General features: G+C 42.5%; 1 protein-coding gene across 3 annotated transcripts in view; it reads right to left on the bottom strand.

Moving 5' to 3' along the window:
• The window catches only part of STK38L (serine/threonine kinase 38 like), a 70,668-nt gene that overhangs the window by 9,832 nt on the left and 33,566 nt on the right, over window positions 1–27,270 (bottom strand). For all 3 annotated transcript variants that reach the window (XM_005296664.5, XM_042848483.2, XM_065569155.1), the window contains exons 2-10: window positions 24,476–24,620; window positions 22,912–22,963; window positions 20,460–20,582; window positions 19,258–19,341; window positions 11,053–11,176; window positions 10,305–10,459; window positions 7,575–7,677; window positions 6,677–6,738; window positions 457–574 (exon numbers count right to left, since the gene is read on the bottom strand). In XM_005296664.5, coding sequence (XP_005296721.2) covers window positions 457–574; window positions 6,677–6,738; window positions 7,575–7,677; window positions 10,305–10,459; window positions 11,053–11,176; window positions 19,258–19,341; window positions 20,460–20,582; window positions 22,912–22,963; window positions 24,476–24,620 — 966 coding nt within the window. The remainder of the gene's footprint in view (window positions 1–456; window positions 575–6,676; window positions 6,739–7,574; window positions 7,678–10,304; window positions 10,460–11,052; window positions 11,177–19,257; window positions 19,342–20,459; window positions 20,583–22,911; window positions 22,964–24,475; window positions 24,621–27,270) is intronic.

Genomic DNA, 27,270 nt, shown 5'->3' with positions numbered 1-27,270 from the left:
GAAAAAAGCTTAATGAGCTTTTCCAACATTAGAAAAAAGTGTACCAAGGCCCAGTCTGACATAAACCAAAGTCACTTTGCTACTTCTCCCTCAAAAATTTCTGCATGGCAACGTCAACTAAAAAAATTCTCTCCTTGAAAACTACAAAATACCTTTGGAATTGTAAAATTAAAGGTTAAGGGGACTGAATCTGTAACAATTTTTAACAGTGAGGGTGATCAACCACTGGACCAAACTACTAAGGAAAGTGGTGCATTCTCCATCTCTTAATGTCTTCAAATTAAGAGTGGATGCCCTTCTGGAAGATCTACTTAGTTGAGCACAAACTGTTGGGCTCAGTGAAAAAAGTTACTAGATGAAATTCTATGCCTTGTGTTATACAGCAGGTCAGACTCAGTCATCTAATGGTCCCTTCTGACCCTGAAATCTATCTTGGGGTTGGTAATGATAACATACCTATTAGCATTTCATACATAATCACTCCTAAAGACCACCAGTCACACAACTTGTTGTACCCAGTCTGCATGAATACTTCTGGAGCAATATAATCTGGGGTCCCAACAGTAGAGTATGCCTGGAAAAAAAAAAAAGAAGTAGGGGTTGGGTGGGCTCTTTATATGGATTATACGCTCACCATTTTAAAGTTCTGTGGAAAAAAAACTTACTGGAATTAATAGACAGAGTACTGATATTTAGTGGGAAAAGGATAAGTAATTTGATAAATCAGAATACATAAAACCCAAGAGACTGTTCATTTAGATACACAAGCACAGAACCAAAAATAACTTTGAAGTTAGACTGCCACCTCCGACCCCCAAGTGTGAAGAGACCATAGTACATACAGACTGAAATATCAATGATTTTTTAGATCACATTTCTTTATACATTTTAGCCTACTAATTAGTAATTAGTAAATTACAAAAGTAGTCGGAAAAAGTGTACATTCAACATCTAACTCTCCTGAAACACTAAAACTGTTCTGTATATGAGTGTATCTGCACTGCAGAATTAACTCAGGCTCTTAGGCCTGGTCTACACTACGACTTTAATTCGGATTTAGCAGCGTTAATTTGAATTAACCCTGCACCCGTCCACACAACGACGCAATTTAATTCGAAATAAAGGGCTCATTAAATCGATTTCTGTACTCCACCCCGACGAGCGGAGTAGCGCCAAAATCGATTTTAGTATTTCGAATTAGGGTTAGTGTGGTCGCAATGCGATGGTATTGGCCTCCGGGAGCTATCCCACAGTGCACCATTGTGACCGCTCTGGACAGCAATCTGAACTCGGATGCACTGGCCAGGTAGGCAGGAAAAGCCCCGGGAACATTTGAATTTCATTTCCTGTTTGCCCAGCGTGGTGAGCACAGGTGACCACAGATAGCTCATCAGCACAGGTAGCCATGCAGGCCGATAATCGAAAAAGAGCACCAGCATGGAGCGTACGGGAGGTACTGGATCTGATCGCTATATGGGGAGAGGATTCAGTGTTAGCAGAACTTTGTTCTAAAAGACGAAATGCAAAAACTTTTGAAAAAAATCTCCAAGGGCATGATGGAGAGAGGCCACAATAGGGACTCAGATCAGTGCCGCGTGAAAGTCAAGGAGCTCAGACAAGCCTATCAAAAAACAAAGGAGGCAAACGGTCGCTCCGGGTCAGAGCCGCGGACATGCCGCTTCTACGCCGAGCTGCATGCAATTCTAGGGGGGGCTGCCACCACTACCCCACCTGTGACCGTGGATTCCGGGTCGGGGATAGTCTCATCAGCTACACCTGAGGATTCTGCGGACGGGGAAGAGGAGGAGGAGGAGGAGGACGAGCTTGCAGAGAGCACCCAGCACTCCGTTCTCCCCAACAGCCAGGATCTTTTTCTCAGCCTGACTGAAGTACCCTCCCAACCCTCCCAAGCCAGTATCCAAGACCATGACCCCATGGAAGGGACCTCAGGTGAGTTTACCTTTTAAAATATAAAACTTGTTTTAAAAGCAAGCATTTTTAATGATTACTTTGCCCTGAGGACTTGGGATGCATTCGCGGCCAGTACAGCTACTGGAAAAGTCTGTTAACGTGTCTGGGGATGGAGCGGAAATCCTCCAGGGACATCTCCATGAAGCTCTCCTGGAGGTACCCCAAAAGCCTTGCCACAAGGTTTCTGGGCAGTGCAGCCTTATTCCGTCCTCCATGGTAGGACACTTGACCACGCCATGCCTGCAGCAAGTAATCTGGTATCATTGCCTGACAAAGCCTGGCAGCGTATGGTCCCGGTGTTTGCTGGCATTCAAGCAACATCCGTTCTTTATCTTGCTGTGTGATCCTCAGGAGAGTGATATCACTCATGGTAACCTGGTTGAAATATGGGAACTTAATTAAGGGGACAGAGGTGGCCGTTCCTACTGTGGCTGAAAAGAAATCCTTCCCTGCAGTTAGCCAAGCGCGGGGAGGGGGGGTAATTGGCCCTGAGCTTTTTGCGTTTGGCTAGCAGGGATCTTCCCTGATACCAGCCACGCGGTGGGGGGAGGGGTACAGCGATCATCCCAGAAAATTGGATGGGGGGGGGGTTAGTTTGTTTTCTGCTACTGAAGGTTAACAGGAAAACCGCAGCAGTCAACGGGCTTTGCTTGGTATGTGGGAAAGGAGGGCGCAGAAGCCGAAAGACAATGGCTTACCATGGCTGCATGCAAGCTGAATTCTATTGCCCGGACCTGCGTCTGTGATCTCTAACACCAAAGCCACAGGCACTCAATATTAAGATGGAAATTGCGACCTTGTACTGAAATCACATGTGCTATGTAATGTGAATAGTGTTTTTCACCAAGAAAGAGTATAAGCATTGTTCTGTAAAATGTATCATTTAAAAAACTTCTCTCCTTTTTCTCAACCCTCCCTCCAGCAGCTGCAAATTTATCAAGCCTCCCTCCTCCGTCATGAAGGCTATCTCAGATAAGGCGGCGTAGAAAGAGGACAAGAGACGACATGTTCACTGAAATAATGGAATGCACCCGAAATCAAAGAGCTCATTTGAATGAGTGGAAGGACACTGTAACTAAATTTAGGAAAGATGCCAGTGAACGCGAGGTCCTGAGGGATGCTCGAGATGAGAGGTGGCAGGCTGCAATGCTGGGGCTGCTGCGTGAGCAAACGGACATGCTCTGGCGTCTGGTGGAGCTTCAGGAACGGCAGCAGGATGACAGAGTGCCACTACAGCCCCTGTATAACCTCCCTCCCCCCTCACCATGTTTCATATCCTCCTCACCCAGACGTGTAAGAACGCGGGGGGGTAGGCTACGTGCACCTTCCCACTCCACCCCAGTGGACAGCCCAACCAAAAGGCTGTCATTACATTGAATTTGTTCAGTGGCCTTTTACTTCCCTCCTATCCTCCTCCCAAACCTCACCCAGATTACCTTGTTGGTTCTCTCCCTATGTTTATAATCAGTTAATAAAGAATACATGATTTTTAAATGATATTGACTTTATTTCCTTTGAAAGAAAGCTGGGGGAACGGGGAGGGTGGGTTCCTTACAGAGAATGAATGAGTCAATAAAGGGGGCGGGTTTTCATGAAGGAGAAACAAACAGAAATTTCACACTGTAGCCTGGCCAGTCATGAAACTGGTTTTCAAAGCCTCTCTGATGCACAGCACTTCCTGGTGTGCCCTTCTAATCGCCCTGGTGTCTGGCTGTGCGTACTCAGCAGCCAGGCGATTTGCCTCAGCCTCCCACCCCACCATAAAGGTCTCCCCCTTACTCTCACAGAGATTGTGGAGCACACAGCAAGCAGAAATAACAATGGGGAGATTTCTTTGGCTGAGGTCAGAGCAAGTCAATAGCGATCTCCAGCGACCTTTTAAACGGCCAAATGCACATTCTACAACCATTCTGCACTTGCTCAGCCTGTAGTTAAACAGCTCCTGACTCCTGTCCAGGTTGCCTGTGTATGGCTTCATGAGCCATGGCATTAAGGGGTAGGCTGGGTCCCCAAGAATAACTATTGGCATTTCAACATCCCCAACGGTTATTTTCTGGTCCGGGAAGTAAGTCCCTTGCTGCAGCCCTTTAAACAGAGTAGTGTTCCTGAAGACGCGAGCATCATGAACCCTTCCCGGCCAGCCCACGTTGATGTTGGTGAAACGTCCCTTGTGATCCATAAGTGCTTGCAGCACCATTGAAAAGTACCCCTTGCGGTTTATGTACTGGGTACCCTGGTGCTCTGGTGCCAAGATAGGGATGTGGGTTCCATCTATCGCCCCACCACAGTTAGGGAATCCCATTGCAGCAAAGCCATCCACTATGACCTGCTTCCCCCTTTGGTAGCAGCAGCTCAGGGATTGCTTTGGCTACTTGCATCACAGCAGCCCCCACAGTAGATTTGCCCACTCCAAATTGATTCCCGACTGACCGGTAGCTGTCTGGCGTTGCAAGCTTCCACAGGGCTATCGCCACTCGCTTCTCAACTGTGAGGGCTGCTCTCATCTTCATATTCTGGTGCTTCAGGGCAGGGGAAAGCAAGTCACAAAGTTCCAAGAAAGTGCCCTTACGCATGCGAAAGTTTCGCAGCCACTGGGAATCGTCCCACACCTGCAACACTATGCGGTCCCACCAGTCTGTGCTTGTTTCCTGGGCCCAGAATCGGCGTTCCACGGCTATAACCTGCCCCATTAACAGCATGATCTTCAAAGCACCGGGTACCGCGGTTCGATAGAATTCCATGTCCATATCCTCATCACTCTCCTCGCCGCGCTGCCGTAGCCTGCTCCTCGCCGCCTGGTTTTCCAGGTTCTTGTTCAGCATAAACTGCACGATAAGGCGCGAGGTATTTACAATGTTCATGACTGCTGTCTTGAGCTGAGCGGGCTCCATGCTTGCCATGGTATGGCGTCTGCACAGTTCACCCAGGAAAAAGGCGCGAAACGCCGTTGTTTGCCGTTGCTTCCTGGAGAGGGGGGAGGATATACCCAGAACCACCCGCGACAATGTTTTTAGCCCCATCAGGCATTGCGATCTCAACCCAGAATTCCAATGGGCGGAGGAGACTGCGGGAACTATGGGATAGCTATGGGAAAGCTACGCACAGTGCAACGCTCCGGAAATCGACACTAGCCCTGGTACATGGACGCACACCGCCGAATTAATGTGCTTAGTGTGGTTGCATACAATCGAATTTATACAACCTGTTTTCCAAATTCGAATTATATAAATTCGGATTAATCCCGTAGTGTAGACATACCCTGCATTTGGTGTTTCCCCTAACGTGGCTTCCATTCACACACAAAAAAGTGAGGTGTGCTTTGCTCACTGGCCTATCCTGGGGTACAGGTTAAAGCTAGAGCTGGTCAGGAATTTCCTGACAGATGGAAATTTTGAACGTCACTCATCTCTACTTAAAGCCCAAATGCTAATTACACTCAGGCTGGTAACCTGCCTACTTTGCAGTGAGGATGCAGGCTCACTCAACTGCTGATAGTTCTCCAATGCCTTTCCACAGATCCCCCTCCGTGCCCAGAAAGACAGACAAGTTCTCCTATAATTCACTAGGAAACAATCACAGAGCGTCTCATTTTACTGCAGTGCAAAGAACCATGGGATGAGACCTCAGAAGTCTTAGTGCCTCACACAAGCGAGTGCAGTGCCAGTGTTGACTCGGTCTAGTGGACATGCTCAAGTATGGCTTTACGGTTTGGCTGCTCACACCCGAACTAGACCCACCCAGGGGCTCACACCCAACTGCCAATCCCCCAAGTTAACCGTGCAGTGAAGACACAACCTATAAAATTATAAAACACACAAGTAAATAGGTGTTTTGAAAACCCAATGTTTCAGATTTTTTAAACCAGCTCAACCTCTAAGGTAAATTTTATCGAGTCAAGAAATGCCAAAGTTAAGGATCAGAAAGTAATGTTTGCTTGGCTGTACTACACATATACAATGTTTATTATTTTTTCTATTTATAAATATTTATTAATATTTTCAAATACAGCAAAGACATACTTGTGTTATTATTTTATGAGTTTAATATATGACAGTTTGTGATTTAGAAAGCATTGAATCAATTATATGAACACAGTTGTACAATGTGGATGAGTTACCTTTGCTGTTGGACTGTTTTTGAATGTCCTCACTTAGGCACTGATCATGCAAACACTTGCTGTTAGCATTAATTCAGTGTATGATGATAGCACTTAGAAAACCCAACTGAGAGGGGGACCCCACTGTGCAAGGTAATATACAAACATATGTGAGAGGCAATCCCTGCTCTGAAGAGTTTCCAGTCTAAATGACAAGACAAACGAAAGGTGGGAGGGGAAACAAAAGCACAAAGTAGTGAATTTGACTTGACAGCAGGTCCAGTGGCAGAGCCAGGAATAGGTGCTCTAACTTTCCATGGCTCCATGCTATGAACATTTATACCAACTGAAGATCTGCCCTCAGGTCTTGTGACTGAATTTGGTGCCTTAACCACTAAACCACACTGCCTCTTGACTACAGTGGAACTACTCACACAACGTTAAGTACATTCATGTTTGCGTGATCTGGGCCTTTGAGATATTAAGGCAACAACTTGAACATTAATGCAGATTTTTTAAATTTGTCTCATGTTTGTCTTTACAAAGAGGTATGTGCAGACAACTTTATTTCTACAAAATTTAACTAGGTTCCACTGTGAAGTGACTCACCAGCTGTCGTCTGTTCTTCTTCCACGTTTCTGCTTTTCTCTTTGAGTTCATATTCTGAAATGCTTATTTACAAAACAGAATTATTAGACATTAAAAGATTTGTGAAAGAGTAGAAGAAAAAAAAATCAGCCTGATTGATATGTCGTTTTTACAAAAGTAATCTTTTTGTACCTTTAAAATGCTTTATTACAGATTTTTATTTTTTTGGTAGAACTGGAGAGGGAAAAGGGAGGTAATGTCCAACAATCCTAAACTGCCAGGATGGGGATTGTTTAAAGTGCAACAGCAACAATAATGATATTTGATACAAGGATCCAAGGATTTCTTAATGTTTTACAAACACTAACTGAAGCTCAACACCTTTATGACGGGCCTGGTAATGTATATACAGTGATTACTCCTTCCACCAATAAAATACAGGCACCTCTGACCATGGCAGCCATTGCAGAGCAAAGCTGGAAGTCAAGAACCAGGAATCCGAATTAAACCACAGAGGGAATTTAGATCAGTAGCATGTAATTAGTTACCTACCATTGAAATGTGACCAGGGCAAATAGGATGACACCCTTACCATTACGAAAGAAGTTTCATGAGATCATTACTGATTTCAGCTAGAATGTCCTCATCAGCTGGAAGAATATTTCCAGCAGCACAGGGTCCTCTAACATTATGGGGAATGGGTTCAATTCAGACTCAGAGAAAAGTGCCACCTACACAATAACCAACACCATCTCCTTCCTCTAATTCCTAGCTATTCTGTTTACTGTTCCCCCGCTCAAAAAAACAACTCAACCCAACCAAACCCAGTCTCGTTTATTCTGTGAAACCTAACAGGCTTACAATTACAGTGTGGAAAGGCTGCAGTCTAAAGCCGTTTAACAAACACCTTTATACTTACAAAAGTCACTTGGTGGATTGTGTGTAAGGTTCCTGTAGAATTCAGTTCGATGAGCTTTCTTTAAACCAGTGCATAGTCCAAAATCAGATAGCTTCACATGACCCTACAGAATCAGAGAAGATAAAAACATTGTTGGGAAAGTTGAGTGTTAGAGGGAGCAACACGTTTTAATAACATTACCTGCTCGCTTCAGAAATGCATGAACTGCAGATTTGTGCAGGATTATTTATCTAGAGACCGTTATAGTGGCTGAATCTTTATACATCAAGAAAAAATGATTTGTAATGAATGAACTATGCTTAATTATTCCAAAGAATTTAGGAGTTTTGTTTGTTTATTTGATGCTTGGGGCTAGAGGGGAAAAGAATGGAAAAGTACAATATTGTTTACTTATGAAGTCTCAATTAGAATGAAATATACTTAAACAATTTTGATAGTGTGTTTTAATCCAGTTTTATAGCTGGATTTAGAAAGATTTGAGGTGGTCAACAGACTCACTTAAGGTAACAGACTAGTTTAGTTTCATGGCTCTCAAAATTTTGTTCTAACCACTAAATCTCCCTTCTGATCAGTTAACAGAGAAAAAGCCAAATTAAATAATTGCATCAAAAGTTACAATGATCATTTAAAAGAAAAACTGAACATTTATGTAGCATTGTCAGTATATTTTGTACTTCATGCTTTTCTTAAAGTAACAGACTACAACACCATCCTGGCCACTCTGGACATAGAAGCCCTCTGCACCAATATTCCACACAAAGATGGACTACAAGCTATCAGGAACAGTATCCCCGATAATGTCACAGCTAACCTGGTGGCTGAACTTTGTGATTTTGTCCTCACCCACAACTATTTCACATTTGGGGACAATATATACCTTCAAGTCAGTGGCACTGCTATGGGTACCCGCATGGCCCCACAATATGCCAACATTTTTATGGCTGACTTAGAACAACGCTTCCTTAGCTCTCGTCCCCTAACACCCCTACTCTACTTGCGCTACATTGATGACATCTTCATCATCTGGACCCATGGAAAAGAAGCCCTTGAGGAATTTCACCACGATTTCAATAATTTCCATCCCACCATCAACCTCAGCTTAGATCAATCTACACAAGCAGTCCATTTCCTGGACACTACTGTGCTAATAAGCGATGGTCACATAAATACCACCCTATACCGGAAACCTACTGACCGCTACACTTACCTACATGCCTCCAGCTTCCATCCAGGACACACCACACGATCCATTGTCTACAGCCAAGCTCTAAGATATAACCGCATTTGCTCCAATCCCTCAGATAGAGACAAGCACCTACAAGATCTCTATCAAGCATTCTTAAAACTACAATACCCACCTGCTGAAGTGAAAGAACAGATTGACAGAGCCAGATGAGTACCCAGAAGTCACCTCCTACAAGACAGGCCCAACAAAGAAAATAACAGAACACCACTAGCTGTCACCTTCAGCCCCCAACCTCTCCAGCGCATCATCAGAGATCTACAACCTATCCTCAAAGATGATCCTTTACTCTCACAGATCTTGGGAGACAGACCTGTCCTCGCTTACAGACAACCCCCCAACCTAAAGCAAATACTCACCAGCAACCACACATCACTGAACAAAACCACTGACCCAGGAACCTACCCTTGTAACAAAGCCCGATGCCAACTCTGTCCACATATCTATTCAAATGACATCATCATAGGACCTAATCACATCAGCCATACCATCAGGGGCTCGTTCACCTGCACATCTACCAATGTGATATATGCCATCATGTGCCAGCAATGCCCCTCTGCCATGTACATTGGCCAAACCGGACAGTCTCTAAGCAAAAGAATTAATGGACACAAATCTGACATCAGGAATCATAATACTCAAAAACCAGTGGGAGAACACTTTAACCTGTCTGGTCATTCAATGACAGACCTGCGGGTGGCTATATTACAACAGAAAAACTTCAAAAACAGACTCCAACGAGAGACTGCTGAGCTGGAATTGATATGCAAACTAGACACAATCAACAAAGGATTGAATAAGGACTGGCAATGGCTGAGCCATTACAAACATTGAATCTATCTCCCCTTGTAAGTATTCTCACACTTCTTATCAAACTGTCTGTACTGGGCTATCTTGATGATCACTTCAAAAGTTTTTTTTCTCTTACTTAATTGGCCTCTCAGAGTTGGTAAGACAACTCCCACCTGTTTATGCTCTCTGTATGTGTGTATATATATCTCCTCAATATTTATTCCACTCTGTATGCATCCGAAGAAGTAGGCTGTAGTCCACGAAAGCTTATGCTCTAATAAATTTGTTAGTCTCTAAGGTGCCACAAGTACTCCTGTTCTTTTTGCGGATACAGACTAACACGGCTGCTACTCTGAAACAACAATTAATGTATGTGAATGTGGTTTTAGCCTGAGGCTACAGTCTGCAAGTACATTGGACATTGTGGATGGGTCTTTTCTAGCATCTAAGAAGATCCCCATTGTAAACACTTTCAGTAAAGTAAAACAATTTAGTGCTACTTTTGCTATGCTAATTGTATAGATGTTCTACAAGATAAAATATGGGAGGCAGATTCTGACTTCACTCCCTCCAGGTTAAAGACTAGTGTAATGCTAATAGCTTCAATGGAGTTATTTCTGATTAACACTAGTGTAAGGGAGATTGGCATCAGACAGTAGGTTTAAATTTAAATAGTTTACAAACAAGTTACATGCCTTGGCATCCAGCAAGAGGTTATCTGGTTTAATATCTCTATGGATGAATCCCAGCTGATGAATGGCATCTATGGCCAGCACAGTTTCAGAAATGTAAAATTGTGTTTCCTCTTCTGTTAAAGTGTCTTTCTTCATAAGTAAGGTCATCATATCACCTACCCACAGAGAAAAACACATTAGAAAGACCAGTGCATTTTAATTACCAAGGATAACCCTACTGGAAATAGCGGTAGATTTCATTAGAATCCTACAGTTGGCTTCTGCATGTTTCAACTGCAAGGCCAATACTCCAAGGAACTGCTAGCCCAACAGACCCATTGTTACTCTGCTTCAAAGCCTGTTTGGCAAATTGGACCTAGCAGGAACCAGCTGAAAATTGTTAACTGGATTTTTAAGTAGGGTACTCAGTGAAGTGGAGTCAGTTGAATTACGTATCTCCTAACATATACCACACAGTAATTGTTTTCAGTAATAGCCACTTTCACAGTTATTGGCATCAGTAGAGAACAGCAGAACATCTGATTACAGGAATTATTTAATCCAAAACCACAACTATTATTACAGATGTTTTAAAGGCTCAAAAAAAAAAAAAAATGCAGGAATGTGGATATCACTGATACTGGAACTTAACATAGCATAAAAATCCCATTAGCATCAAGTATTTAAGATTGCTTTTGTCATCAACTACATAAAAAAGGAATAAATACTTTAATCACTGAGCCACTGAACTCATTGGTTTGCTTTTTACCTCCAGGTAGGAACTCCATGATCAGGTAAAGATTCCTTTTATCCTGAAAACTATAAAACATTTTCACCACCCAAGCACCATCCGCTTCGACCAATATATCTCTTTCTGCTCTGATGTGGGCCACCTACATGCACAGATAATAAACAAATTGTCATTAATATCAAGGACAATTATTACTTTAATATTAAGTTACTGTACCAATCACTGCATTGTTCATGATCTCCGATGAAGAAACTGTTTATAATCCTGTGTCAGGGTGCTGGGCAACAGCAGCTGAGCCAACACTCTGGTCACTGTAACTAATTAATTACTCTAGAGTAGACCTCATTAAGAAGAGCTGTGCCTAACTGATGGGTTGAGGAGAACTAAGAGGCTAGCCCATCAGGCAGATGATGTAACAGGCACAGGAAGGAAGGAAGGAAGAGAGGGGAAGCAGAAAAAGGGAGAGAGATCTCAAGATCTCCCCTGCTTCCAGAGCTGAGGGCTCCCTAGGACAGTAAGCATAAGGCGGTACAGCATATAAGAGTGGTGGAAACACTGTGGTAAATAAACTGCATGGAGTGTTTTACCAGTAAAAGGTCTCTGAGCAGTTTGTGGGCTTGAACAGAGGCAGGAACAAGCCGGCCCTGGTACACATCTCCACACAGAATCCCTGTGAAGCCAACTGTGGGAGAATAACTCTGCCTCCAAAAAATCATGACTGCTGTGTAAACTCCTGATTTAAGAGACCATCTCAAAACATTCCCAAATGTAGAGTGCTGTTTGTAAAGGGTGTTTCTATTGGATGCATAATATTCAGTAGTTGAACAGAGCTTGTGGAAAAATGGAATTTCTTTGGATGTTTTACTGAAACTGGCTATTGGATTTTTTTATTTCAAGAAAGGCTTTTTTTTACATATTAAAGTATAAAACCATGTCAAGGTCGGGTCTGTAATGTAACTTTCCCAACTGTGAATTCATAGATATCTACAAATGTCTGGAATGTAATTTGAAAGTCAATGTGAAAGCCCGGTACAAGTATTGGGTAAAGTGTAGGATCTTGTCTTAAATCATGAAACAGAGGTAAAGTGATGGGTGGAGTATTATTATTGACAATAATTATCAGACCTCTCATTTATGTATCCCAAGTGAGCTGATAACTGGTTTGTATAATAGGTTCCTTATAGCATGGTTGAGGATGAATCATCTCTAATAAGAATGGGTTGGTTGCTAAATTAACCACATCTGTAGAAATGAGAGATACATTGGTACTGCCAATTTCAGCAGTTTTTACTTCAGAGCCTGTTTGTCTGGCAGAAGATATAGGTAAAATACACGTGCCTGAGCTGCAGTGAAATATCCCAAATGATATTCCGTTGGTTGAATACAACTTACTAGCAAAACTTTTGAAAAATATTAATCAACTGTTCACAAAATGCACTGAGAAATATCCTAGGCTTTGGAACTCTTATCTGGAAACAGTCTCTACAGCGTAGTGCAGGTGGAAAAGGAACTTGACGTACTATTTTTGTCTGCAGCACTGTCAGTTGGGTGAACTGTGGCACTGTAAAGGGGGGAGCATTTCAGCGGAGAAGAGGCTTGGTGCAGAAAGACTATATGGTATGAGGTAACTCAGCGAGGTTCACTAGAACTTAAGGATAATGCAGCTAAGCGCTATATCCCACTGTGCGTTTCCTAATTCTTAAAGAAATTGAAATATGAAGAGCTGAACAACAATCCCTGACAGCTGAAGGTTTTTCATGCGATACAAGAAATTATTAAATAGAAGGAAATCCTCTTACATGTTTCCAGCTTTCAGAGCTATTTTCACCAAGCAATAGAGACCTGAACTTTAATACAATTTTTTTTACACCCCTCCTCCCACTCAACTCTACTGGCCAGAAATATTTCTGTGACGACAGTAGACTTCACATTCCTCATTCTGTCACCTCCCCACAGCAGCCTACTCGCTTCAAGTTATTTGTCTACCCCTAGTTAAGCTATCCCATATTACTACCTTGAAAAAGATTTCTTTCCTCACTCCCTCCTTTTCAGAATGAGGATATTGCATACAATTAAACTTAGTTTAAAAACAAATCATGACGATCTCTCCCAGTGTCAACTGTAGATTTTATTGCATTTATCTTCAATGCGTTGTTCCTACAGAACACATTAGGCAGTGGAACATTCAGCAAGTGTATGCTCCCTGTGGGTATGTTTATACTGTTGCTGTGGGTGTAATTTCTGGCTGGGACAGATGTACCTGCACCTGCTTTGATAGAGCCAACACTAAAAACTGCAGTGTTGTTGCATCGGCACAGGCTAGCCGCGTGAGTGTATAACCCAGGAGATAGGGTGGGACTGTACTTTGGCTACTAGTCTGTGCCACCACCCGTGCTGCCCTAGCCATTTTTAGCACATTAGCTCAGCCAGAGCTAGCGTGGGTATATCTACCTGAGCCGGAAGTTACACTTCTTGCTGCAGTGTAGACATAACAATTACGTTTAATGCCACAGGTTATGTTTCAGTCATGTACCTATTCAATGGAACATCTATTTAAAACAAACAATGGGAGGGACAAACATTTGACCAGCAGAGGGTCTAACAACCATATCTCAATTTTTAATTTGGGCCAAGAAATTTTTTTCAAGAAGCCTCTTGCATATAGAGTACTGACAGAATGCCCTGTACTTAAGCCCCTTCTTTTTCAGTTTAAACTAGGGCTGTCAAGTGATTAAAAAAAATTAATCATGTGATTAATCATGCTGTTAAACAATAATAGAATTATTTACATATTTTTGGATGCTTTCTACATTTTCAAATATATTGATTTCAATTACAACACAGAATACAAAGTGTACAGTGCTCACTTTTCTTTATTTTTGATTACAAATATTTGTACTGTAAAAAATAATATTTTTCAATTCACCTAATACAAATATTGTAGTGAAATCTCTTTATCATGAAAATTCAACTTACAAATGTAGAATTATGTACAAAAAAAACTGCATTCAAAAATAAAACAATGCAAAACTTTAGAGCCGACAAGTCCATTCAGTCCTACTTCTTGTTCAGCCAATCACTCAAACAAGTTTGTTTACATTTGCAGGAGATAATCCTATCCTCTTCTTGTTTACAATGTCACCTGAAAGTGAGAACAGGCATTCACATGGCATTGTTCTAGCCAATGTTGCAAGATATTTACATGCCAGATGTGCTAAAGATTCTTATGTCCCTTCATGCGTCAACCACCATTCCAGAGGACATGCATCCATGCTGACGATGGATTCCGCTCTTTAACGATCCAAAGCAATGCAGATCGATGCATGATCATTTTCATCATCTGAGTCAAATGCCACCAACTGAAGGTTGATTTTCTTTTTTGGTGGTTCAGGTACTGTAGTTTCTGCATCGGAGTGTTGCTCTTTTAAGACTTCTGAAAGCATGCTCCACACCTCGTCCCTCTTCAGATTCTTAAACCTTGGTTTGAATGCTGTAGCTATCTTTAGAAATCTGATATCGGAACCTACTCTATGTTTTGTCAAATCTGCAGCGAAAGTGTTCTTAAATCAAACAACATATGCTGGGTCGTCGTCAGAGACTACCATAACACAAAATAGATGTCAGAATGCAGGTAAAACCATGGAGCAGGAGACATACAATTCTCCTCCAAGGAGTTCAGTCACAAATTTAATTTGTGCACAAAAAACTTGCACAGATACAGACAGACATCATCTTCCTCTCCAAATGCAAAAAGATGGACATCATACCAAATGGACTGAAGGTAAAAAATCCATTGCAATCAACATACTACACTGACTATGATGAGAGACTGTGCCACACTCTCTCAAAGAAACTGAGGAACCACCTGATCAGCATCCTGTACAGCAGACAGGAGAAGATCAAGAATGAGCTCTCAGAACTGGAGACTCTCATACAATACCAGCCTTCTACACAAACTTCCACATGGCTGGACTTTACAAAAATGAGACAAGCCATTTACAATGTACTCTTCACTTCTCTACAGATAAAAAAGGACAGAAAGCTATCTAAACTCCTACCTGCCACAGGGGGCTACAACAGTGGTCCCTCAACTCATCTAACAACATTGTCAATCTTTTCAACCACACACTTAGCCCAGCAGAAGAGTCTGTCCTATCTCGGGGACTCTCTTTCTGTCCCACCATCCCCACGAACACGATGCAGTTCTGCGGTGATCTGGAAGCCTACTTTCGTCGTCTCCGACTCAAGGAATATTTTCAACGCACCACTGAACAGTGCACTGACCCACAGGAATCCTCCTACCAACACTACAAGAAGAAGAACTCTGCGTGGACTCCTCCTGACGGTCGAAATGACAGACTGGACCTCTACATAGAGTGCTTCCGCAGACGTGCACAGGCCAAAATTGTGGACAAACAACATCACTTGTCCCGTAACCTCAGCTGTACAGAACGCAATGCCATCCACAGCTTCAGAAACAACTCTAACGTTATCATCAAAGAGGCTGACAAAGGAGGTGCTGTAGTCATAATGAACAGGTCGGATTATGAACAGGAGGCTGCCAGGCAACTCTTCAAGACCACATTCTACAGGCCACTATCCTCTGATCCCACTGAGGAATACCAAAAGAAACTACACCATCTGCTCAAGAAATTCCCAGCTACAGTATGGGAACAAATCTACATGGACACACCCCCAGAACCCCGACCAGGGGTATTCTATCTGCTACCCAAGATCCATAAACCCGGAAACCCTGGACGCCCCATCATCTCAGGCATTGGCACTCTTACAGCAGGATTATCTGGCTATTTGGACTCTCTCCTCAGACCCTATGCTACCAGCACTCCCAGCTATCTTCGAGACACCACCGACTTCCTGAGGAAACTACAATGCATTGGTGTTCTTCCTGAAAACACCATCCTGGCCACTATGGATATAGAAGCACTTTACACCAATATTCCACATGAGGATGGACTACAAGCTGTCAGGAACAGTATCCCTGATGAGGCCACAGCACGCCTGGTGGCTGAGCTTTGTGACTTTGTCCTCACCCACAACCACTTCAGATTTGGGGACAACTTATACCTTCAAGTCAGTGGCACTGCTATAGGTACCCTCATGGCCCCACAGTATGCCAACATTTTTATGGCTGACTTAGAACGTTTCCTCAGCTCTCGTCCCCTAGTGCCCCTCCTCTACTTGCACTACATTGATGACATCTTCATCATATGGACCCACGGAAAGGAGGCCCTTGAAAAATTCCACCTGGACTTCAACAATTTCCACCCCACCATCAACCTCACCCTGGACCAGTCCACACAAGAGATCCACTTCCTGGACACTACAGTGCAAATAAGTGACGGTCACATAAACACCACCTTATACCGGAACCTACTGACCGCTATACGTACCTACATGCCTCCAGCTTCCATCCAAGACACATCACACGATCCATTGTCTACAGCCAAGCCCTAAGGGTACGTCTACACTTACCGGAGGGTCCGGCGGCAGGCAATCGATGTTCTGGGATCGATTTATCGCGTCTGGTTAAGTGCTCGCCGTCGACGCCGGTACTCCAGCTCGGCGAGAGGAGTACCCGGCATCGACGGGGGAGCCTCCCTGCCGCGTCTGGACCCGCGGTAAGTTCGGACTAAGGTACTTCGAATTCAGCTACGTTATTAACGTAGCTGAATTTGCGTACCTTAGTCCGAAGTGGGGACTTAGTGGGGACCAGGCCTAAGATACAACCGAATTTGCTCCAACCCCTCAGACAAACACCTACAAGATCTTTATCAAGCATTCGTAAAACTACAATATCCACCTGGGGAAGTGAGGAAACAGATTGACAGAGCAAGACGGGTACCCAGAAATCACCTACTACAGGACAGGCCCAACAAGGACAATAACAGAACAGCACTGGCCATCACATACAGCCCCCAGCTAAAACCTCTCCAGCACATTATCCACAATCTACTATCTATCCTGAAAAATGATCCTTCACTCTCACAGACCTTGAGAGGCAGGCCAGTCCTCGCCTACAGACAACCCCCCAACCTGAAGCAAATACTCACCAGCAACTACACACCACACCACAGAAACACCAACCCAGGAACCAATCCCTGTAGCAAACCTCGTTGCCTATTCTGTCCACATATCTACTCTGGCGACACCATCAGAGGACCCAACCACATCAGCCACACCATCAAGGGCTCATTCACCTGCACATCCACTAATGTTATATATGCCATCATGTGCCAGCAATGCCCCTCTGCCATGTACACTGGCCAAACCGGACAGTCCCTCCGCAAAAGAATAAATGGACACAAATCGGACATCAGAAATGGTAACATACATAAGCCAGTAAGTGGTAACATACGTAAGCCAGTAACTTCAATCTCCCTGGTCATTCTATTACAGATTTAAAAGTCACTATCATTGAACAAAAAAACTTCAGAAACAGACTTCAAAGAGAAAACAGCAGAACTAAAATTCATTTGCAAATTTAACACCGTTAATCTGGGCTTGAATAGGGACTGGGAGTGGCTGGCTCATTACAGAAGCAGCTTTTCTCTCCTGGAATTGACACCTCCCCATCCATTATTGGGAGTGGACTACATCCACCCTGATTGAATTGGCCCTGTCAACACTGGTTCTCCACTTGCGAAGTAACTCCCTGCTCTCCATGTGTCAGTATATAATGCCTGCATCTGTAACTTTCACTCTATGCATCCGAAGAAGTGAGGTTTTTACCCATGAAAGCTTATGCCCAAATAAATCTGTTAGTCTTTAAGATGCCACCAGACTCCTTGTTGTTTTTGTAGATACAGACTAACATGGCTACCCCCGATACAAATTTAATTAACGCATTTTTTTTTAAATAAGCATCATCAGCATGGAAACACGTCCTCTGGAATGGTGGTCGAAGCATGAACAGGCATATGAATGTTTAGCATATTTGGCATGTAAATACCTCGCAGTGCCAGCTACAAAAGTGCCATGAAAACGCTTTTTTCCCACTTTCAGGGGAGATTGTAAATAAGAAGCAGGGCAGCATTATCTCCCGTAAATGTAAACAAACTTGTTTCTCTTAGCGATTGGTTGAAAGTAGTAGTCTGAGTGGACTTGTAGGCGCTAAAGGTTGCATTGTTTTGTTATGGAATGCAGTTATGTAACAAACAAACAAAATCTACATTTGTAAGTTGCACGTTCATGATAAAGAGATTGCACTATAGTACTTGTATGAGGCGAATTGAAATATACTATTCCTTTTATTTGTCATTTTTACAGTGCAAATATTTGTAATCAAAAGTAATATAAAGTGAGCACTGTACACTTTGTATTCTGTGTTATAACTGAAATCAATACATTTGAAAATGTAGAAAAACATCCAAAAATATTTACTAAATTTCAATTGGTATTCTATTAACAGTGTGATTAAAACAGTGATTAAATCGCAATTAATTTTTTTTAATCGTGATTAATTTTTTTTAAGTTTTAAATAAGTAGGAGAAAAGGATGAATGAGTGTATGCGTTGCAAATGGTGTCGCCCAATTATTAAAATGTAAATATTTATAGGCTAATAGTTCTAAGTCTACAACAGTAAACTGTTTATTCAAATAAGCAATTTTATTTGGGGACTTGAGATATATTGTTTTATTAAACTCAGAGGTGACATTGTGTTTTGAGTTCCGTTTTAGTTCTGCAGCAAACCACATTGATATACGGAATGCAAAGCATTAATCTACTGAATACTTTTTTCTTCTGTCTTTCCGTCCACCAAAATAAACCCGATATTTACCCAGAAAAATTATTAATACTTTTTTGCACTGATTTTCACCTGTTCTTGTTGTTGTGGTAATAAACACTGATAAATTCCCAGGAAAAATTAAATAAAATAAAAACTGAAAATGAAAGGCCCTACTGTACTATAAAATCTGAAGAAAAAGGGCATTGTTCCTTCCCCCAGGAGCTTATAAAGACAACACTTTTCAAAATGCCATTATACTACCCTATTTTCTAACCTTTATTATTATTTGTATTACCATAGTGCCTAGGAGCACTAGTCCTGGACTAGGAGCCCACTGTGCTAGGTGCAGAACAAACACAGGACAAACTAATGGTCCCTGTCCCAACGAATTTATAATCTCAGTAATTTCCTAGTATAAGTAACAGAAACACAAAAAGTATTTACTATAAACCTAGGAGCATTCCATTCCACAAACCTGCTCTTTTTCCAGCATATCAGCTTTTCTCAATATCTTCATTGCATAAATATGACCCGTATCTTTCTTCTGGACGAGGCGTACCTAAAATTAAATAGAAAACCATCATTCTAATATACCTCACAAAATTGTTAACTGTAATATCTTGGAGGATTGAAAATTGTTGGCACTTAAAAGATGCATTTGATTTTAAAATCAGGAAGACGGAAGAAAGAAAAACATGACATCTAGACTGATTCTTGCCTGCATATTTATACCTGCCTCTGGAAATTTCCACCACATGCATCTGACGAAGTGGCAGGGCCGGCTCTAGGCACCAGCAATACAAGCTGGTGCTTGGGGCGGCACATTTTTAGGGGCGGCATTCTGGCGCGGGCCATGCCGCCCCTAAAAATGTGCCCCGGCCGCCCTAACTCACCTCCACTGCTGCCGCTCGCGCGCCGCTGCTCGCCCTCCCTCCCAGGCTCTCGGGGCACGCGAAACAGCTGATTCGCGCGCCGCGGCCACTCGGGATCTCCCCCTCCCTCCCGGATTTGAGAGCCTGGGAGGGAGGGGGAGACCCTGAGTGGCCACGGCGCACGCGCTGCTCCTCCCTCTCCCTCCCTCCCTCCTAGGCTTGAGAGCCTGGGGGGAGGAGGCAGGGCTGGGGATTTGGGGAAGGGGCGGAGTTGAGGCGGGGCCGGGGGTGGGGTAAGAAAAAAACGGGGCGGGGGGGGAGCGGGCAAAATTGTTTTCGCTTGGGGCAGCAAAAATCCTAGAGCCGGCCCTGCGAAGTGGGTATTCACCCACGAAACTTTTTGCTCCAATACTTCTATTAGTCTATAAGGTGCCACAGGACTCTTTGTTGCTTTTTACAGATCCAGACTAACACAGCTACCCCTCTGATACTAAACATGACATAATCCATATTATACACTTTTACACCAAATCAGAAGTTGTCTTTTTAACTTTAGTGATCAACAGATTTTAGATCTCTCTTTGGGATGATCAGTATTTTGACAAATTCATAGTCAAATCAAACATCACGTTCTTTAGACCAAGAATGCTAATTTGTACAGTAAACCTTAAGGGCTTGTCTACACTTGCAAATTTTCTGAAATAGCTATTCTAGAATAACTCCCTATGTGGACACTCTTATTCCAGAATAAATATAACTTTTTCTGATTTAGCTTAACCCACTTCCAAGCAAAGAGGACACATACTTCCCCAAATGCTCCTCTTCCTATAACTTTCAGCGATTCAAAGTCATCTAAGCCAAGCCTAGTCCTCTTCAGTCGCAGGAATTCTGTTTCTTTGCGTGCATGCTGTGACCGACGTAGTTTTTTCTAAGGAAACATATCACGTGATAATTACAAAGTTTATTGTAAGTTAAGTAACATACATAACTGAAAATATTTTGAATATATAAAACTATATTTTAGAAAAAGAAAGTTTTAGACCATAGGAAATGTAACTCTCCATCAAATCTCTGGTCTATCTAGTCCAATATTCTGTTTCTCACATGATGTGCATCAGATGCTTCAGAGGAAGGTGTAAGAAACCCCACAAAAAGCAGGTGTGAATATTCTGTCCCCCCTAGGAAGAACTCATCCTAGTAATTAGAGATTGGCTTCCACAAAAAAATTGCTTCAGTTCTCCTTTTTTACGATAATAACATTGGTATTTTATGAACAATTATAGAGATGGTGGGGAATTTTTCAATGAAATTTTTTTTGGTCAGAAAGTATTGATTCATCAAAACCAATACTTTTTGCAGGAAAAAGTCTGTTAAAATGGTTTTGTTTTTGTTTTTTACTTGAAAATTTTTAGTTTCATCATCTTAAAAATGGAAAATTCTGGTTTTCCTGTTCAAAATGATTTTTTTCTGATTTGCAATACAAACTAGTTATACTAAAAAAAATTAAATAGTTGAAATTGAAACAAAACATTTTGAAATAAATGAAACATATTTCAACTGACCCAAAACAAATGTTTTTTTTTTTTATTTTCAGTTTACAAAAATATTTGAGATTTCAACTTTTCATCCGGATTCAGGACAGAAAATGTTTTCAAAATCTTCCACAGGACAGGAAAACAGATTCTTGCCCAGCTCTTACTGCACCTGTACTCCAGCCCCAGTTGTGTGTTTTTTGTGCTACATGCATAAAGAGAGACAGTTTAAAAAAAAAATTTACACCGACAAGTCTGAGGGGAAGTTTAGTTACTGGTTTCCACTATACATGAGAGAGAGGAAAGAGACTTTGCTTAAAGTACATACCACTGTGCAATGACCTAAATAAACCCAATTACAACTCTTGAGGTTGGGTATGAGTGGGAGGACAGATACCAACTGATGGCATTTCAAAGTATTTTTTCCAGTGAGTCTTCAAAACTTGGCCATTCACACACAAGAGGTTGGAATCCGCTACAGATGCCACTGGGTAAAATCCACTGGCCCAGAAGACAATTCTACTTTGGGGGCTGGACAGGTGGGAAAGGTCAAGAAAAGCAAAAGCACAGATTCCATGACTTGGACAGGGGGAGAAAAGGCAAAAGGCATCCATGGGTAGCCTGCTGGGCAGCAGAGATCAATATTTACCATCTACACCAAAATCTATTTGTATTAGGCAGGCAACTGGATGGTCATTGCAAGTCCCAATATATTTTAATATATGAAAGTGTCAAAGGGCTTCATTCTGAGAAATGCTGAGCACCTCACCTTCCAGTGATGTTAACAGGAGTTTTAAAGACGCTGAGCCCCATCAGGGTCAGGCAATGAAGTCATATTTTTTATACTATATTTTTATTATCATTTAAAGCCACAAGATGGCATTATATGCTCACTTGCTCTCTACTCTCTCTCTCTCTCTAAAGAGAGATGTTATGTTAAATGCACCAATACAAGAACTGTTTGAGATAGATTTTATTGTATTCTTATTGCATCACGTAAAGTGCAATACAAGAAACAATGATGTGAATGACCACAGCATGGCAATTTAATGGAGGAAATGTTGAAAGATCCAGTGGATGTGATTCTTTTCTCACTTACATTGCTGTGAAGCAGGGTTAACTCCTTTACTGCTATAAAGCTGGTGTAAGGGAAGGAAAAGCTAGGCCTACTGTTTTAAAAAACAAAGGTTTGGTTCAGTTAAAATATAAAGCCACTGTGGCAAATTCAGCCCTCGGGTGAGTATATGCAACTCCCATTAACTTCAGTGGAACTAGGCACATGCTTGAAGTTGGGTACATAGTTAAACACCTTGCTGAATCAGGGCTCATAACCTAGATCCTCTCTTCTGTGTATTTTGTCTTCTGCCTGTATCATCCAAGTGTTTCTGGCCCTTTTTTCTTTCCTTCCCAACTCCTGACTGAATTTCAAACATATTTGTACTCCAAAAAACAAGTGTTATGTTACATTCTTCTTGGGTGCCTCTATCATAAATACTGAACAGGGGTGTGAGCAACTTTTTTTTATTAAAAAAATGTAAAGCTTATTAATGGCTAAAAACTAAAATATGCTGTTTGTTTACAACAGCAAAATTTATATAATTAAAAAAATCTCCGTATCATGTTAGATAATAAGACTGTTAACAGTCAACCATATACTCATTGAACACCAGCTTTAAACAGTATCCATGAAAGATAAGCCTTCAAATGTATTTCAATTGATATTACCTCTTCATCTGCCAGACCTTCTTCTTCCATGGCCACTTCTAGCTTTTTCTGCCTACACAGGTAGACATGCAAGTACACATTTAAAAAAAAGAAAGAAAAATACATCAGACAGTACAAAAATTCCTTTCCTTCACAGACAGTACAAAAATTCCTGCTAAACCCGGTCTGATGCTCTGCTAAACCCAGGGTTGTGAGTTCAATCCTTGAGGGGGCCACTTAGGAATCTGGGGCAAAATCAAAATTGGTCCTGCTAGTGAAGGCAGGGGGCTGGACTCGATGACCTTTCAAGGTCCCTTCCAGTTCTAGGAGATGGGATATCTCCCCTCTTTATCCTTGATACAAATTGGAGAATGGAAGTGTAATATCAAAAATTTGCAATTTTAGAGTGCTCAACGAACCCATTTCTTGGAAAAGATATCCTGTATAAAAACAACGGATTTGCACTATCGTTTTAAAGCGAACACCATGTACCTATGTCTGTCAGCTCTCTAGTCACAGAGCTCCCATTGACTACAGTGGAAGTTCCACACAAAGGCATACACGACGATTTGCCCCAGTCAGCATATGTAGTTATATTTTGACAGCACCAGATGTCTACATAGCATTTCACATAAAAGATGACAAAGTCTTTGCCCCAAAGAGCCTTCTAAGGCCCGAATCCTGCAAACACTTACGAACATACTCACTTGTGCCTTTACTCACAAGTGACCAGACCTGTTGATGTCAATGGGTTACATGGATAAGTTTATATATGTGCGTAGGGTTTGCAGGATTGGTATCTAAAGGTCCAAATCCTAGATACATGGGAATAAAGTGATGAGGGTGCAAGTATGAGCCTTTTGAAGTGAATGGGACCATACATGTGAGTAAAGATTTTGAACAATGAGTGCTAGCATGTTAAGTTCTAGGGTTTCATTTTGAGCCCTTCTCTAGTTAAAAATCAAGCCTTTTTCCCATTTTGAGAAATATAGTAGAATCTCCTAAATAGGACTCCCCAGTGGACAATCTATCCTCCCAACTGGGAGTGAGAGGCCCAATTAATAGAGTACCAACTAAATAAGAAGCAACTCAACAGATATTAAAACCTGTTCTTTGGTTGTATAACCTCAATAAAAAAAAATCTGTTCCCATAGAAACAAATATTTTATTATAATGAATACTATGTTTCAATAAATGAAGACTTGGTATTTTGACACTTTAATCAGTAGCTTTACATTGTGATGTAGCTGGAAACTAGGGATGGATGATATGGAGGTTAAAATGAAGTTGGTTGGGTCTATACTAGTGCTTCTGCAATTAGTACCACTAACACTAGTGCAACAGTGAGAGATTTTAACAAATATGTTAGCCCAAACAAGGCCTTGGTGCCGAGATATATATACACCCTCAAAAGAATGTACCCTCAAATGGTTAATAAATTTGGTTAGAAATCAATACAACTTTCTAAGAAAAACTTTGTGCAGGGACTAAAATGACTTTAAAGCACACACTTGGTCTGTAGAAACACCACACAGGGCCAGTATAAATAAAAAGTTAAAGGTGTGAAAGAACCCAGCCACAGTACCTGGTTTCTCTCTCTTCATGCTGTAAAATTAGGTTGCTGTAGAAGTTCTCCAGTGTAAGTTTGGCCACAGTCACTCTCTCCCGGGTGTGGTTGCTCATGGGAAAGGATGTTGTAGTCCCTGCAGTCATTGCCATAGTAACATGTACTGAAACAGAGCACAAAGTTACTCAAATAAACTTTTTATTCCCCAGAAAATGAGAGGCAATGTGAAATTCATGGGGAAGACACCTCCCTTATACGTAAACAAATCCAAAAACTTCATATTGTAAAGTTAGAGAGACTTAGTAGGGGAGGATATGCTACCCACTCACCAAAAAATAACAGAAACCATTCTACTGGCAAAACAAGGAGTGAATCATAGCAGAGAACCATGCTGGCTACAGGCAACTAACCCTCATGTACTTGTCCATGCATTAATAGATTTACCACTGGCTGACTAGAGTCCTGCCCAAAACAAATATATAAAAATAAAATAAGTCAAGAGGAGAGATGCCATCCATGTACCTCTCTAAATGTAATATGTATGGATGGCACAAGAAAAGTTTTAAGATTGAAGAAATGCAAATCCTTGCCAAAAAGAAATGGTGAAAATGACAAATGAGCAGACACCTAGAAAGATAAGATAAGCCAGGCATAAAAATGTGATTGCCAACTATCTTACTTTTAAAACCCATTTAATAGAACTGAGTATTGACACTTGGATAATACATAATCTAGAAATCATCCCCTCAAAAAGGCAACTTCCTTAGTTTATGGAGAGATTTTTCTTACTATAAAAACAATAAAAAATGGATCATGAAACTCCCCTTGCTGCAAATGATCAGACTCTGAGGGAGTTTTCAATCACAAGGCAAATACCTTTCCAGGTCATCTCCTTCAGGCCCATTAACATGCCATATTGACAAGCTGGTAAAGAAGAACTGTTGTTTTCAGGAGAAGTTCCTCACATGTGGAAATCACTGCAAGGGGGTGTTTAGGCCTTTTCAGGCTGTGAAGGAATCCTCCTAGACCAGCACACAGTCATTCCAGGTTTGCGTCTTAAATACGTGCGGGACGTCACTGAGGGGTAGGACATGGTTGCTAGGAAGCAGTCTGGGGGCTGGTTAAAAAGACCAAAATCCCACCCCATTCTGCCGACTGGTTTTAGGGCTGGCGTTCCATGAGCTGGAACTCCCCACAGCGGAGGTGAGCAAAGCCAGCTCAGCTCTCTCAGGCTCTCTCAGATCCAGGGGAGCAGGGCTGCTAGGAAGTGTTCTTTTCTCCTAGCAGTCATGTTCTAGTCCTCCTGGGCTGGGTAAAAGCATGCTGGGAGATAAAGCAGTGTATAAGCTCTGCCATTCCCCAAAAGAGCGAGAGAGACCTGGGAGGAAGCATTCTGTGCTGATGGCTCCTTCCTGAAAAGCTACTTTCTTGTTTGTTTGTATAATCCTTTTGCTTCAAAAAGGGATTTTGAGTCAGCCTCCTCTGACAAATACCCGAATCAATGACTGATCTTTGGATATATACTGTAATGCCCTTCTTTTTTTTTTTTTTTGGTGAACTGATAAAAAGCCCCAGACAGAGGTAGGATTTTAGTTTATAAAATCCATGGACATGCCTTTTTTTTTTTTAAATCTGACCTGTCGCACACACACAATTAGGCAGCTTGTGAAGATGGCATGCGGTCTTGTTGACTTTTAATTGAATTGTCTCTTTGCTAGAAATGTACCTGCTGTGCAGCAAGTAGTAGGGTTTTACAATACTATGTGGATAGTAATATTTTAACTGTGCATTTTGGACTATGCCCATGTGCAGAGCCGTAACTAGGTATTTTTGCACCCGAGGCAAGAATTTAAAATTGTGCCCTTCCCCCGGGCCGGCTCTTCAGCAGCAATTCGGCGGCGGGTCCCTCAGTCCCTCTCAGAGGGAAGGGCCTGCTGCCGAATTGCTGCCGAAGAATGAAGCAGCGGCAGTAGAGCCTGTGATTTTGGGGGGTCAACTCATGATTTTTGAGTTCTTGGGCTGGTAATGTTGCTTCCAAGAAAGTCTTTGGTTCCAGTCCAGTTCCAATCCAGAGAGGGACTCACAGGTTAAGAGAGGAGGGAGGTGCTACATATCAGCAATGGCCACTAGGGATCAGCATGTGTCCTGAGAATGCTGGGAGTTCAGGTTTGCAGGGCAGATTCAGGGGTGGCAGGTTTGTAGAAATTTTGTAGACCCCCCTCTCCCCTGCCAAATGCTCTGGGAGGGAGTTTGGGTGAGGGAGGAGGTCTGGGGTGCAGGCCCTAGGCTGGGGCAGGGGTTTGGGGTGTAGACTCTGGGAGGGAGTTTGGGGATGGGAGGGGGTGCAGGGGTGAGGGCAGTGGGTTGTGGCTGCAGAGGAGGGGTTTGGAGTGTGGGAGGGGCTCAGGGCGAGAGTAGGTGGAGGGTGAGGGCTCTGTCTGGGGCTGGGAATGGGAGGTTTGGGGTGTGGGAGGGGCTCAGGGCTGGGGCAGAGGGTTGAGGGTGTGGGGGTGAAAGCTCTACTGGGGGTGTGGGCTCTGGGGTGAGGCAGGACTGGGGATGAGTTTGGGGTGCAGGCTGCTCCGGGACAGGGGACAGAGAAGAGGACTCCCCCAGCCCTTTCCCTGCTGGCAGCAGCAAGCTCTGGGGGAGGAGCCCCCCTTTCTCCCCCCAGCAGCACACTCACCCCCACCACTGTCACTGCATGTGCTCCTAGGGCCCCTCTCAGGTCCAGGAATCACCCTCGCCTCCCCCGTGGTGGGTGCCGGGGGGTGCTGTGTGCGTCTCTTCCCCTGCTGTTGCCCCTGACTGTA

The sequence above is a fragment of the Chrysemys picta genome, chromosome 1, assembly GCF_011386835.1.
Source record: "Chrysemys picta bellii isolate R12L10 chromosome 1, ASM1138683v2, whole genome shotgun sequence".
Lineage (NCBI taxonomy): Eukaryota > Metazoa > Chordata > Testudines > Emydidae > Chrysemys > Chrysemys picta.
This window is presented reverse-complemented; position numbering and strand designations above follow the sequence as displayed.